Here is a 15,424-nt window from a genome sequence, read left to right as displayed (position 1 = left end):
AGAAAGGAACGCCCTAATAGAGGCTTGGATGTGTGGGGCGCACCGGCACGTAGCGCGGACACCACTCTGGGGTCCTTTCTCACTGCCACCAATTGCGGGACCTTTTCTCTGCCTGCTCCTGGCCGAGGCTGGTCCTGGCGTCCCTGTGAGTGGCTTTGCGTGAGTGATATCGCGGAGGGTCTGGGGTGGGCCGGTGGTGATGGAAGACAAGTCTTCCTTTCTTTGTGCTCCAACAGAACTAAGAGGACCTGGGCCGGGACAGTCGGTAGTTAGTGCACCCACCTGGGCGGAAGAATACAGAGCTTGGCACTTTCCGAAGGAACGTTTTGAGAAATGAATACAGGGCCGTGGGAAATGAAACAACTGGAAAACACATAGATTAATGAGCATGTTTACTTTTATGTCAACGCCAGAGAATCAGAATGCGCAGGAAGGGTGAAGCTCATTGATTGAGCAACTAATTACTATGGCGCCCGCTGTTACTGTGTTAGGCCTTGGATAAAGAACAATGAACGAAACAAACCAAGTAACAAAACCTGTCCAAAAAATCCTGCCCCTGATTCTCTGCCAAGTTGGATTCAGCTCAGTGCTGACCTGATTAAAGTCAGGTACACAAAAATAACACATGTTGTTGCTAACAATTGTTTCTGTTATCTAAGATCTTGATCAGCTATAGCAGAAAATATTTCCCCCGCAGATTGCTTTTTTATTCTATACTGTACGGTAAACTTTCTTCTTCCACGGTGTAATTTATCTTGCTTATTTATTTAGGATTTTCTCCCGTTTTGTGGCAAAAATGGCAACTAACGATGCTGTTTTGAAGAGACTGGAGCAGAAGGGTGCAGAGGCAGATAAAATCATTGAATATCTTAAACAGCAAGTTTCTCTTCTTAAGGAGAAAGCAAGTAAGAAAATTTGCAAATCTGTAGGGGTTGCAAATGAAGGAAACTGGGTGAAATCAGCCCTGAATAAAATTTCTGCTGTAACCTTTTATGGAATAAGATATATACTTTCATATTACTATCTGCTAAAGTTTGTCTTTTACATAGAAACTGCTACTGCTTAAAGCTATCAAGGGATAACCAAATCAGGTTGTTTTAAGTATTACTGACAAAATAAATAGCTGCTATAGTATATAATCCATGCTTTTTTTCAAATAGTATTTTTTTTAAAACTTTGAAAATAAACACAGATTTTAACTGGAATTCTTTGGCCCCAGTTCTGCAGGCAACTTTGAGAGAAGAGAAAAAACTTCGAGTAGAAAATGAGAAATTAAAGAAAGAAATAGAAGAATTAAAACAAGAGCTAATTCAAGCAGAAATTCAAAATGGAGGTGATTAAATATAGAAATGATATATTGTTTTCATTTATGACATATTACTTAAGTATATGATTATCTTATCCTCACGGTATTTCCACTGTGCATTCCTCCTCCTTTGCAGAAGAGAAAATGGAGACTTAGAAAATGTCAGTTACATTATCTAAAGCCATGGACTCAAAAATCCATGCTATTAATTTTTGTGCTGCATTGTGATCATCACTGCTCTCCCTATTGAATACTTAGTGAAAAGTAGCCATGGTAATATTTATTTAACATAATGGCGAGCCTTGTGTGCCAAGCTGTATGTATTGTTTTCTCCTTAAAAACACTTGTGTATAACCCTGTTTTATACATGAAGAAAATGAAGTTTAGGGGTGGAGAGTTACTTGCCTGAAATTTTAAGTTTTCTTAGTTATTCAGTCATCAGATACTTATCATTTCAGTTCTTACTGTAAATAAAATTTTAAATTTTGCTGAATTATTTTGTTTTTTTGATAATTTTGTGAAGCAGTATTACTGTTAATAATTTCAGGAGCTTAGACATTTGTTTATGTTTGGTTCCTTTTTGCCATTAACTCACTCAGCCAGTAATTTTTGACTGAATTTTGACTAATGTAGTTTGACTTTTACCTTTGTTCAGTCAAATTATTTTCAATGTTGTACAAACTCTACCCTTAGATACTAGTGTATTTAGTTCCCTAAGTAAAAATAAAGGCAAAAGATCAATGGTTTAAGGTAGACGAAATGTTTTATGCAATGGAAAATTTCAGACTAGTGCATGCTTTCAAATAGTTGGTTTGGATTGTAGGTATGAAATTAAGTAAATAGTTAAATTATTAGTAGTGTGAAACTACAATTCTTTTTCCAGTGGTAAGAAAAATTGCTCTAAGCTATGTCCGAATTCCTCATGTGATTATAACTTTTGACTTTAACTGTATTAGTTGATTTTAACACTTCAAAACATTGCAAAAGACTTTGCCTTTTTACAAAGTTAATTTTGACAGAGTTGGAGATATATAACCCTGGTTATCACTGTCTGATGGGCCAAATTTTTAACTTTTGGATGGTTCAGATTCATCAGCTGTAAAACGGGCAACCTGAATAGAAAGTATATCATAGCCTACTTAGGAGAATTGCACAAGTCTATTTACATAAAGCATTTTGGAAGTGTTTGGGTATTGTAAGTCCATGATCAATGATAGCTGTTGTTGATAACCATAATTGGCTTACTTTAGCAAATAGACATTGGAAATCATGCCTTTATTTATTTATTTTTTGTTATTTGGATATTAGTGAAAATTAATTTCTTAGTTCTGTAATCTCAGGTAACAATTGATAGTTTCATATAGTGAATTTTTCTTTTAAAAAGACAAACTCGAAAAGAGCTGACATTTAGAATTCACAAATCCATGCTTGTTTGTTTTACCTTGCTTATGAGTTTAATTTATGTATCATTATTTGTTTCATTTTCTTATTAGTGAAGCAAATACCACTCCCATCTTGTACTCTGCTGCAAGCTAATTCTCCAGCTTCTGAAAATGTGATACAGTCTAGAACAGTAACCATCTCTTCTAGTTCTAAAGAACAGATCAAAGCAGAGAGTGGAGAAGAGAAGAAAGTGAAGGAGAAAGCTGATAAGAAAGGTATTTTTTTAACTATTAGGCTTATTTGACTCTTGACTATCTTATCAGATGTTAATATTTTTTGTGATAATTATGTTATCAGAAGGAAAGTTGACACTTGTATGAGCTAGAATAAAATTGTAAACAGTACAGAAATTGAGTGTTTAAGGATATTTGAATGCTAACTAGATTGACAGTAGAAGCATGGCATGTTAGAGGGATTGTCATCAGTGAAAAGGAAGTTAGAATTAAATGTAGGAATCCATGTGGGATTATGTCTGACAAAATTTAGGGACAATATAGTTTCAAAGAAATCACTGGTTGAAGTTGGTCAGAGCAGAACCTCTGTAAGTAAAATAACTTTTTATTTTGATTTTATATTCTTTTTGACAGAAAAGCTATTTATAGACTTATGGAGTGTAAGGTTGCATTTTTATTCTCCGTAAAGTGATCATGTGTTAATAGATGATAATATAAATAAAAGCAATCTTATTAAAACATTAAAATAAAATACTATTTTCTGCTCAAATACTTGCTGTGGATAAAGTCAAGTATCTAGTCTAAGGGGAAATTTAACAGATGGAAAAATTTGCTGTATTCTTACAACAGAAACATTTTTCTGCAAATATTTCATTGTAGGTTTTTTTCTGTATTTGGCAACTGATTGTGAGGCTTTTTTTGTCTTAACTATAGGCTTTTTGCTTTTCAGAGTCCATTCACAAAATTTTTAAAGATTTTTCTCTGGCATTGCTTCAGAGAAAGGTCAACTTGTCTATGAAAGGCCTATTACTCTTTTTGCATCTGAAGATCTCTGTCCCAGCCATTTGACATTGCTATAGTGTGAATTATTCCCGGACAAAGTAAATATGAACGGTGTTCCACAAATACTTCAAAGCTCAGCATCAGGCTAGATTAGAGAAATAAGCTTAAATAGTGTTCAAGTGTTCAAGATTTTGACTTGAATAATTTTTCTCTTATTATGAAGTGAAAATATGAGATAAATGTTCTTTACATTTTGCCTTTTATGCTTGTCAGTCTTGATACTCGGGTTTTTCATTTTTTTTTTTTTCCTGGTGCTACCTATTCTTAAATGCTTTTTAGGAGAGAAGAAGGAGAAAAAACAGCAAGCACTAGCAGGAAGTGCTGACTCTAAACCAATAGATGTATCCCGTCTGGACCTTCGAATTGGTTGCATTCTTACTGCCAAAAAACACCCTGATGCTGATTCTTTATATGTAGAAGAAGTAGATGTTGGAGAAGCAGCCCCAAGAACAGTTGTCAGTGGGCTAGTGAATCATGTTCCTCTCGAACAGGTAATCTGAACAGCTAATATTTTTTACAACAAAGTCTACAGAGTCTACCTGCTTGATTGTCTTCCTCCTATCCGATGTCTGTGTGATTAGTTTATATGATCAATTTGAATGTGCAAATTTTATTTAAAAAAGGTGTCAGTGGTCAACAAAAACTTGAAAAAGATCTGTTCATATTCACTATGCTGTTTGTGGCTTTTTGAATTTGTACAAATCCATACATTATTCATATTCTAGATATAAGTATTTATTGGGCAATTGCTTTCTTCTAACTGCTAGGTAGGTAGACATCTGAATAGATGTAAAGCAAAATTGTTCTGCCTTTATGAAATTCAGATCTTTCTGAGGGAGTCAGAAACTTATCAGTACATATCTGACTGCATCATTTGGTAAATAGTAACAAGTGCCAAAAGAATAAATTTGGGAAAGAATCTAGGATGTACTGAACCCAGGATGGTGTTACCATTTGTAAAGTAGCCAGAGAAGGTTCTGTAAAGAAAATGACATTTGAGTAAAAGCATAAGAAAATGAAGAAGGCAAGTCAAGTGTCTTTCAGGCAGTCCTGGGACAGCATGTGCCTGTGATGTCTAAGGAATATCAGTAGGCCTGTCACTAGAGCAGAGTTAATAAGGTGGAAAGTCATGGAAGATGAATCAGATATATGGGTGCCAAATGACTACTGGAGAGCTCATTGTAATGACTTTAACTTGTGTTCTGAAGAAGACAAAAGCAAAGAAATAACAAGGTTTACTTCATGTTATTTTTACTGTTTTTTTGGTACAAAGGTGATAGAATTAAAATTAGTAAAGAAATGTATAGAGTTTAATAGATTTGGCATATGTGTGGGTTTTTTTTGTTGTTGTTCTTTTCTAGTATTGGGATTTGAGCACAGTGCCTTGTGCTTGCTAGGCAGGTGTTCTGCTACTTGAGTCATTCCTCCAGCCCTTTTGCTTTTGATATTATTGGAGGGAGTAGGGTCTCCCTTTTTCCCTAGACTTCAGTCTTCCTATTTATGCTTTATGTGTAGCTAAAATGACAGATATGTACTACCATGTCCAGTTTTTTATTGGTTAAGATGGTGATTTTCCAAATGTTTTGCTCAGGCTAGCTTCAGATTGCTATTCTGCTTGTTTCGACCTTTCCAGTAGTGAGGATTATGAGTGTGAGCCACCACACCTTGATGCTTTTTTTTTCTTTTTAACATTTAGATCTCCTTCATAACTGTTTTCCTGTTACTGCCAGTATTGGGATTTGAACTTGGGGCATTATACTTGCTCCAGCATGCTTTACCATTTTAGTTGTACCTCGGTCTGCTTTTCTTGTTGGTTATTTTGGAGATGTAGTCTCGAGTTTTTTTTTTTCCTGCATTGGCTTCACACTTTTGTCAAGACCTCCCCCTCCTGTAGCTACTAGAATTAGCCACTGTGTCTGGCTTTTGAGGCACAGGAGGAGGTGGTATCAGCATTTCAACACAGGGTCCCATGCTTGCTAGGCAGAAACTGTACCACTCCAGCCAACCTCCCTTTTTTTTTAAACTAGAATTTTAAACTAGAATTTTGAAGTATATTTGTTTATGAAACTACATTTTACATAGAATATTTTGGATTTTTTTCTTCCCTGAAGCAGTTCTACTGTGTTTTTTATTTTAAACCTATTTAAAGCATTTAAAGAACTATGTAACTTGTTTTTGGTAGTTTGGGAAATTAAGCATTTCAACTTTAGCAAACTACAAAAATTTCTCTTCTATAACAAAGTATAGGAGTAACCCTAAATATTAATTGTGATATGCATAATGCTTGGATAATTAAATTATTAGCTATTCCTTAAGAAAGAAAGGACTGGGTTTTGGGTTATTTGTTTTGTTTTGTTTTTTTATCAAGCATTCTTGAATCTATCCCCAGTATCACAGAAAAAGAATGAAAGAAGGAAAGGAGGGGATGAGAGAGCAGGAGATGGAGGAAAAGGAGAAAGAGAGAAAAAAGTTTTGTAGGAAATATTAGAAATGATGACATGTACAGAATAAAGTGACATGAATAAATAAGTGCATTTATTTTATTGCTAGTGCTAGGCTAAATGATCTTCAAGCATGTAGTGATTCAATCCTATGATAACTTTCAGTAAAGTTCAATGTTACTTCCCTTATAATTCAAGGAAACAGGAAATACTACTTTGTGTGTTCCCATTGCTAGTAAATGGCAGCCAACTCAGTCAGCTGTTTGTTTATTCATCTGACAGCTATTTAACTGAAAGGTCTGTGCTTTTCAACCATAATGCTCTCTTAGTTTTCTTTTCATGTTTATGCAGTGATTCATCAGAGTGATGTTATACATTATACATGCAGAGAGAAGAATACATCCATAATTTTCATATTTCTTATTTGACATAGTAGGTATACTTTACCCGTTTAGCTATGACTATTGTACATCTCTAGTCACCGGTTTATTTTCTATACAGATGCAAAATCGGATGGTGATTTTACTTTGTAATCTGAAACCTGCAAAGATGCGGGGAGTATTATCTCAAGCAATGGTGATGTGTGCCAGTTCACCAGATAAAGTTGAAATTTTGACTCCTCCAAATGGATCTGTTCCTGGAGATAGGATTACTTTTGATGCTTTCCCTGGTAAGTTGTATAGTGATTTTTGGCGATGACTTGTGATTTCAAGTATTTTCATGAAATGACCATTATTAAATGATATTGGGTGTTTGAAGATTGGCTCAGGATGACACATTGAGCATAACCATGTGACCAGCTTTCTGTCCATGAATGTGTACAATAAATCAGACTACAGAGAGTTTTTGTCTACCACATTGTAAAAAAAAATGTGACTTCAGGGCTGGGAATATGGCCTAGTGGCAAGAGTGCTTGCCTCCTGTACATGAAGCCCTGGGTTCAGTTCCCCAGCACCAAATATATAGAAAGTGGCCAGAAGTGGCGCTGTGGCTCAAGTGGCAGAGTGCTAGCCTTGAGCAAAAAGAAGCCAGGGACAGTGCTCAGGCCCTGAGTCCAAGACCCAGGACTGGCAAAAATAAATTTTAAAAAAAAGAAAAAGAAAAATGTGACTTCAATATAGAACAAATTATTGTGTTGCAAAAGCATTTGAGATGTAGACTACCTCAGATTGCAAATCAAAATGACAAAGAAATAAAGTTCTGATATGAGTGAAATATACATAATTCTTCCAACTTATCTAACAATATACTTGCATATGTTTTTACTTTGTTACAGAGTATAGATAAAAGGTCTAACTTAACTTATTTCAGTTGAGCACCAGTTGCTCACACTTACAATACTAGCTACATAGGAGGCTGAAAGGTGAAGGACTTTAGTTTGAAGCTAGCCTGAGCAGAAGAATCGGTGAAACTCCCATCTCCAATTAGTCAGCAAAATATCGGATTTGAGGTGTAGCTCAAAGGGATTAGCCATGAGCAAGAGCTGGAGGCCCTGAGTTCAAGCCTTCTTCCCCTCCAGATTCACTTATTTGATAATGTGAAAGAAAATTCTATTTTATGTTATTTGATTTTTCTAGTAAAAATCCTGAGACAGATGAAACTTTATAACATTCGAGAAAGTTTCTTAAACTATTTGTTTATATTTTTCAGTAATGGTGTTGGCATTTAACTTGAGTCCTCTCACTTGCTAGGCATATAATCTTCCACTTCAGCCACATCTCAGTCTTTTTTGTTGTTGTTTTACTTACCTTTGCGGGTAGGGTCTCATGTTTCTGGCCTGATCAGCCTGCTTCTTGATCCTCCTATTTATTCTTCGCAGGTATATGATAGGTTCTCTCCACTACACCCAGTTAATGATTGAGAATGTGTCTTGCTAATTTTTTGCATAAGCCGGCCTCAAGTGATGATCCTTCTATTCTCTACCTCCCAAGTAGTTAGGATTATAGGCAGGAACTACCAGCACTGAGCTCAAAGAGGCTTTGGAAGCAAAAGAGAAAGGGTATTCTGTAGACACAGAGTAAGTATTTGTTTCATAAAAGAGTACAAACTACCAGGCACGGGTGGTGCATGCCTGAATCCTGGCTACTTAGAAGGCTGAGATCTGAGGATTGTGGTTTGAAGCCAGCCTGGGCAGGAAAGTCCAGAAAACTAAAAAAAATGTGGAAGTGGAGCCAAGGCTCAAGTGGTAGAGAGCACTAGCCTTGAGTATAAAAGATTAGGGAGAGCATCCAGGCCCAGAGCTCAAGCCCTAGGACCAGCAAAAAAAAAGAGTAAAAAAAATCATGAGATTTAAAAAGTTAAAATTAAAAGGCAAAGATAAAGTGAATATAGAACAAGGTTGAATAATCAAAAATAATTTGGAGCAATTTGTAAAAATGTTTTAATGTACTAGCAAGGCTGATATTATTTAGGCATTTTTTAAAATCATGTGGTAACTGGTAAAATATTAAAATATGAAGAGTTGTTAATGTTGGGATAATAAAATAGGGGTGAAAATATGGATAAATAACTTCAAAAACAAAAGTAAACTTGTAAAGCACAGTATTTTATATATAAGTTCTGTGTCTTTGAGTACATATGGGGGCTGGGAATATGGCCTAGTGGTAGAGTGCTTGCCCTGGATACATGAAGCCCTGGGTTCAATTCCTCAGCACCACATATATAGAAAAGGCCAGAAGTGGCACTGTGGCTCAAGTGCCAGAGTGCTAGCCTTGAGCAAAAAGAAGCCAGGCATAGTGCTCAGGCTCTGAGTTCAAGTCCCGGAGGGAGGGAAGGAGGGAGAGAGGGAGGGAGGGAGGGAGGGAGAGAGAGAAAAGAAAGAACATATCTATGAACTGAACCCCACCCCAACTATTATAGTCTGTGCTCTATAAATCTTATTGTTTAGATCTCTCTCTCTCTCTCTCTCTCTCTGAAAAATTCCAGTCTGGGTGTTTTCTCAAAGAAATTGTATAACTTTCCATTCTGAGCACTTTTCTCTCACAGTATATGCGAACACTTCCAGACTTCCCGTGCTTGGAACTGTATTTACTCTACAATTGTTGAGAAGCTTCATTCACTAAATTTGAATTAATGACAAGTTATTTTTCTTTAAGTGCACTGAGTAAAGCAGCAAAAATAAATGATCTAAATATGCCTTTCCAGGTTAACAATTTGCTTTTTATTTAAATTCTTAAGAATTACTTTTTAAAGCTTCACTCTGTGATATATATTGTAAAGTCAGTTATCTAAAACTAAAACCTTCTATAATACCCCTACCATTTTTTTTCTCTTAAAAATGTGGGACCTGTGGCCCAGTGAGGCCTAGTTCTAGCTTAGTTGGTAGAAGGATTAAACCATAGATAGCACCTAATCACTAGTACTATAGCATTTGTTCATTGACTGTTGCTTGTGATCATATGAACTATTTCATTAATGAAGGCTATAGTTCTTCCTTATTTATTTATCAGAATTAACATGTAATTTCACCATTTGCATCAAGTTCTATCATCTGGATCTCACTGTGAAATAATAAATTATATTTGTTTTTGGTTACCTACTCACCTACTATTTAAAATGCTAATGACCCAGCATTGATTACTCGCCTTTGTTATATTATGGCATCTTTCATTCAGTTTGGTTGTTTGCCTATATATACTTGCTTTTAAGTTCTACAGTGCTTTGTTTTGTTTTGTTTCAAATTCTCCCTTTGTTCTCAAATACTTTGTGAACAGGAGGTAATATCTGTAAAGTGAAAGAAGACAAAATCCAACTTGGAAACAAGCATGATTGTTTAAATTATTTTCAAACACTTAAATATTTGTCAAAGCAGAATAGTATCAACTAGTTAATAAAATTTGATATGTTAGTAGTTATCTTTCATATGCTCCCTTAACAGCTACTATTGCTATAGCAGTATCAGAACAGAAGTAGCAGTTTATTACCATGCAACAAACTATTACTTATGATGTATCAGCGATATTGTTTTGCATTGTAAGACAAAGTATCTGCTGATAAGTTTCGATTTATACTTGATGTGCTTAGTGTTTAGGGAGTGAGATCTTACATTTACTAAAAGTAGTATAGAAATTACATATCGTCTTTGAATTGCAGTTTGGACTTAAACATACTTACTGATTTTTTCCAATTACAAAGCCAGAAATTCCCTAGAAGTTAGATGATGCCAAGTAATATGCTTGTAACAAAAGCTTCAGTTTTTCTCACCCTTGAAACACCTTTGAGAATCTTAAATGTGAAAACTATAAATTTTAGTATTTAAATGTGGTAATTGGCCCCTCAGTCCCCAAGCAAATAACCTGAAATCAGTGTTGCAGCTAAGAGGCAAAAGCACAGCTTTTTTTTGAGAATGCATTCTTCATGGTCTAATAATAAATGAAAATTAACATTCGGACTTCCATGGTTGTGCTTATTTCCATTGATATTGAATCTTACTAATAACATAAACTAGTAGTTAATCATAAAGCATGAATTTAGCTTTGAATTCTTTTTTAAAAACTTTTTTTTTTTATTATTGTATGTACTTGATTTCTTGTCCCTAGAACCCATCTTGGCTATGTTTCTTTTCCCACTAATTCTTTCAGAACTGCCTAGGTTAAGATCACCAAGTACTCCTAATGTCTAGCTCTTGGTCCGTAACCCACTTGGCAGAACTTCTGGCAGCACTCTTGGTGGTCCTTTTGCTTCAGGCTGTACATATCCTATCTTTTTGGCTGATTCCCCCCCCCCCCCCTTACATCTCTGACCTCTTATTGGTGCACTTTAGAACTTGGTCCTTGGCCTCTTTTTCTCTTCATGCTATCTGTTTTTCCCCCCAACTCTATCCAGCTTGACATAGGAGGGAGATTACGTGTTGTGTCTTTGTCTCCCCCCCTCCCCCGCCCAGGAGTCAGTATTTTCTAGCTGATTGGGTAGAAATTCTATTTTCCCAGTTTCTTACCTGGTTTTCGTCTAGACTACACCTTTTTCAGAAAATGCTAGTGGCTTTGTCTTCTGAGCATAAGTAGAATAATTGTCATTGTCTCCAACATTCCCACCCTGTTCCCAATGTGAACACTTCTTATCTGGGTGACTGGAGATCTCTTCTAACCCATCTCTACTTTTTCCATTAACCTTTCTCCCATCTAAAATGATGTAGGTCATTAATTATTACTCTGCTTAAAACTAGTCACAAACTTTCCTTCTTGGCCATACTACAAGCCCAGATTCTTAGCCTGGTCTCCTATTACCTCATTAATCTCATGTGTTCCAACTTTACCTTGCTTATTCCACTTGAGCCACTGGCTCTTTCCCCTGGTAGCTACATCACTTGCTCCTTCATCCTAATCAGGTCTTTAAGCCATCACCCGTTTTGCTTTATTTTTCTCCAAATATGTGTTCACAGCTCAGAATACTATATATTATTTATTGTCTCCCCATGTGAAAACTGAACATCATGAAGTCAATATCTTTCTTTTTTTATTCACTACTGTATTTTTAGCATATTGAAGAATATTTGGCATAAAAGTTTATTAAACTGGTCAATTAATTAAAAGAAAGTAGTAAAACAGTTTTTTGAAATACACTCTAGAGAGCTGGACTCACTCCTGTAATCTTAGCTAGTTGGGAGGCTGAGAAATGAAGATTGTTGTTCAAGGCCAGCCCAGATAAGAAAGTCCTTGAGACTTATCTCTAATTAAGCACCAAAAAGCCAGAAGTGGAGCTGTGCCTCAAATTGTAGAGTGCTACCCTTGATCTCAAAAGCTTAAGGACAGTATCTAGGCCCCATGTTCAAACACCAGGATAGGCACAAGAAAAGTAAATAAATAAAAACTTACACTCTTGAGAACAAAGTTATCTACATTTATTACTGCCCAAATCAGTTGTATGAAGGGGCTGGGAATATGGCCTAGTGGCAAGAGTTCTTGCCTCATATACATGAAGCCCTAGGTTCGATTCCTCAGCACCTCATATATAGAAAAGCCCAGAAGTGGCACTGTGGTTAAAGTTGGCAGAGTGCTAGCCTTGAGCAAAAAGAAGCCAGGAATAGTGCTCAGGCCCTGAGTTCAAGCCCCAGGACTGACAAAAACAAAACAAAAAAACAAAAACAAAAAAACTTCAGTACCAAACCAAATCAGTTCTATCAAACTGACAGATCAATTTTTCTATATTAGTTTTGTGAATTAATTGGCTCCTTATTTTCAGTTATGTGTGTATGTGTGTGTACACGAACACACATATATTAGTTACAGTAGTTACAATGATTATAATTCAAATACTCAAGTATTCAAACATAAAATAAGTTAGTACCAAGCTTATCTTGGCCATACCATATAATAAGGGGAGTTGAGTGAACATGCAGTGTTTGAGAATTACCTAACTAAAATGAAATTTCTGATTCCAGACATTGAATGCTAGAATTTTTCCTTTTAGTGGTTTTAAATATTAAGCAGATGTTCTTTATTCTTTGTATCTGTACGGACTCTTGTAGATTTTTTTTCCCTCTATAATCTTCTGTATGTGTTTTCTTTTTTTAAGAATAGATTGGCCTACAGTAATTTCCGAATTAGTTGTCTTGCAGTATGTATAACCATTTCTAAATGGTGATTATTGGCATGTGTTTAATAACATCAGAGGCTCTACAGTTTTGGCTTTAACTTCTGCTTTTGATGGCATGTTAGAATAAAAGGTTATGGAAATAAGATCTAGGAGGAAGAAGATTATAACACGGGATTAAGAGCAGACCTCTTGGGAAGATATGGATCGTTTAAAAAAATAAAAGAAAATTCTTAAAACAGGTGTATTGTTTTATGAGAGATGATTCAGCCTCTCCTTTCAAACTAGCTTTGTACCCATATCAGATAATATATTTTTTAAGAAATATTTTAAGCAAACAAGAACGTTAACAAACCTATGATTTTTCTTTAATGATGAAATGAGTTAGAATTATTATTATATTTTGCTCACCATTAATCTTTCTGTCCCATTTTATCTTTAAAAAAATTTTTTTTTGTTTTTTTGCTAGTCCTAGGCCTTGAACTCAGGGCCTGGGTGCTGTCCCTGAGCCTCTGTGTGCTCAAAGCTAGCACTTTATCACTTGAGCCACAGCACCACTTCTGGCTTTTCCTGTGTATGTGGTACTGAGGAATCAAGCTCAGGGCTTCATGCATGCTAGGCAAGTATACTACCACTAAGCCACATTTCCACCTCTGTCCCATTTTATCTTAACAAAGGGAGCAAAGAAACCCAAAAAAGTTGCTGTATATAGCTTAATCAGTAATATAAGCCATTTTCTGTATGACTTTACTTGATTATTATGTATCAATAAATCTTGGCTCACTAAGGAAGCAATTTGGTCATTCATGTTGAATGTTGAAGTATATAGTAAAGCTTAGGTACCTTCCAGGTATAAAATAACACATCAAAATCTCTCATCTTCAAAACTTTCTTTATAAGGAATAATAAAATTAATATCTTACATTTTTCTTTAATAATTTGGAGAACAAAGTCTTAAGCTCTATTACCCGAAAAAAAAATGCTTATTAGAAAAAAAGCCAGGAGCCAGTGGCTCATGCCTGTAATCCTAGGTACTCAGTAGGCTGAGATCTGAGGATCACGATTTGAAGCCAGCCTGGGCAGGAAAGGCTGTGAAATTCATGATCTCCAATTTACCACTAGAAAACCGGACGTGAAACTGTGGCTCTAAAGTGGTAGCATGCTAGTCTTGAGCACAAAAGCTCAGGGACAGTGCTCTGGCTCTGAATTCAAACCCCATGACTGAAAAAATATAAACTATTAACACTATAAAAATAAATTAAATGCTAAATTTTTGATTAAGGATCATGCTTGTTATGTAACCTTTTTTGTTGATGTTTTTCCTCCTTTCTATCTGCGTGTCCCCAACAGGAGAGCCTGACAAGGAGCTGAACCCTAAAAAGAAGATTTGGGAGCAAATCCAGCCTGATCTGCACACTAATAATGAGTGTGTGGCCACCTACAAGGGGGCCCCCTTTGAGGTGAAAGGGAAGGGTGTATGTAGGGCTCAAACCATGTCTAACAGCGGAATCAAATAAAACAAATGTATTACTGAAATACATTGGAGAAAACTTGAAAGACAATAAAAGGAATGTATTTGTCACTGATACATGAATTATGACTGGCTCGTTTTTGTGTTCCCTTTCAGTCTTACCTAGTCTTTTACCTTGTATATTGTTGTTTTCAGTTAATTTATTACCTATGGATTTGATTATTTATTATGGAAAGGGAAAATTATGTATTTTATGATTATTTTTCAGTGGAGATATTTATTAGTTACTAAGTTAATTTTTTCTTTCCACATTAAGGTAATTTATACTAGACTAATATACAGTTTATTATTCATGGACACATCATACACAAAATGTCAGCGGGTTTTTCTTGTTTCTTCATGTCTGTGCTGGGGCTTGAATTGAGGGCTTTCTGCTGCCTTGGTCTTTTTGGCCCCAGACTAGCATTCTGTCAGTTGAGTCATACCTCCACTTTAGTCTTTTGTTAATTGGAGATAAGAGTCTCTTAGACTTTTTTTGCCTAGGCTTGTGTTGACCTGTGGTGCTCTCAGTCTTCTGAGCACCTAGGATGATAGGTGTGAGCCACTGGTCCTAGACCTGCTGTTGGCTGCCTTTTTAACGAGCCATGCACTATGAGTATACAGTACACTGTTGTCGAAGGCATTTTCCTGTAGTGACAGTCCATCCTAAAACAGGTAGGAGATAGATAACTTATACCAGGAGTAACTTTTTGGTTATATCCAATTGTGTTAATACTGCTTAATAACCCTAAAATTTTGCAATAATAAAGTTGGAGTAGTTGGTGATGGTCAGTTTCTCCATCTAAAATGAATTTTTTAGGTACCAACTTGTGGGAATAGGAAAGAATGACCTAAATATGCTTGTTTATTGCACTTTTTATAGTTAAGAGTTTTGAATAACTTTTGGCTGAGTTAACTCATAGGAGTATAACTCCAAATAAAATATTTGGAGGAAAGACCCAGAAGAATAAAATGAGCCATCTGGCACTTCAGAGTGTAAATTAATTACTGTACACTGTATTGTTTTCATCCTCATGTAGTCCCTAGTTTATTTTTCTTTTAGTCCTAACTTTCACCCCCTTCCTAATTCACTCTATTCCCAATTCCCTGGATTTCTAAGTAAAAAATATGTGTTAATGTTATTTTCTGTCTGCATCAATATTATTTCCTATCTGGA

The 15,424-nt window shown here is 35.7% G+C and overlaps 1 protein-coding gene across 2 annotated transcripts; it reads left to right on the top strand.

The window, feature by feature from the left end:
- The first annotated feature begins 2 nt into the window (after positions 1-2).
- Aimp1 (aminoacyl tRNA synthetase complex interacting multifunctional protein 1) lies at positions 3-14,331 on the top strand. 2 transcript variants are annotated; one of them, XM_048333578.1, is made up of 7 exons: positions 3-145; positions 772-905; positions 1,220-1,333; positions 2,800-2,964; positions 4,045-4,256; positions 6,708-6,876; positions 14,088-14,331. In XM_048333578.1, exons 2-7 carry the CDS (start codon positions 797-799, stop codon positions 14,252-14,254), a joined length of 936 nt encoding a protein of 311 aa, XP_048189535.1. In that variant the 5' UTR covers positions 3-145; positions 772-796; the 3' UTR covers positions 14,255-14,331. The 2 variants fall into 2 exon arrangements, with proteins under 2 accessions (XP_048189535.1, XP_048189536.1); XM_048333579.1 differs by lacking the exon at positions 3-145 and adding an exon at positions 220-238.
- The last annotated feature ends 1,093 nt before the right edge of the window (positions 14,332-15,424 follow it).

The sequence above is a fragment of the Perognathus longimembris genome, chromosome 24 (assembly GCF_023159225.1).
Source record: "Perognathus longimembris pacificus isolate PPM17 chromosome 24, ASM2315922v1, whole genome shotgun sequence".
In the NCBI taxonomy this organism is placed as follows: Eukaryota; Metazoa; Chordata; class Mammalia; order Rodentia; family Heteromyidae; genus Perognathus; species Perognathus longimembris.
Note: the sequence above shows the minus strand (reverse complement) of the source record. Positions and strands in the feature narration are given on the sequence as shown.

What these genes read in the sequence shown, in the direction of transcription:
- Aimp1 (XM_048333578.1), top strand. Translation starts at nt 797, where the DNA reads ATGGCAACTAACGATGCTGTTTTGAAGAGACTGGAGCAGAAGGGTGCA. An exon ending in AGCAGAAATTCAAAATGGAG is followed by an intron (nt 1,334 to 2,799) that starts GTGATTAAATAT and finishes TTTTCTTATTAG; the next exon opens with TGAAGCAAATACCACTCCCA. An exon ending in GGAGAAAGCTGATAAGAAAG is followed by an intron (nt 2,965 to 4,044) that starts GTATTTTTTTAA and finishes AATGCTTTTTAG; the next exon opens with GAGAGAAGAAGGAGAAAAAA.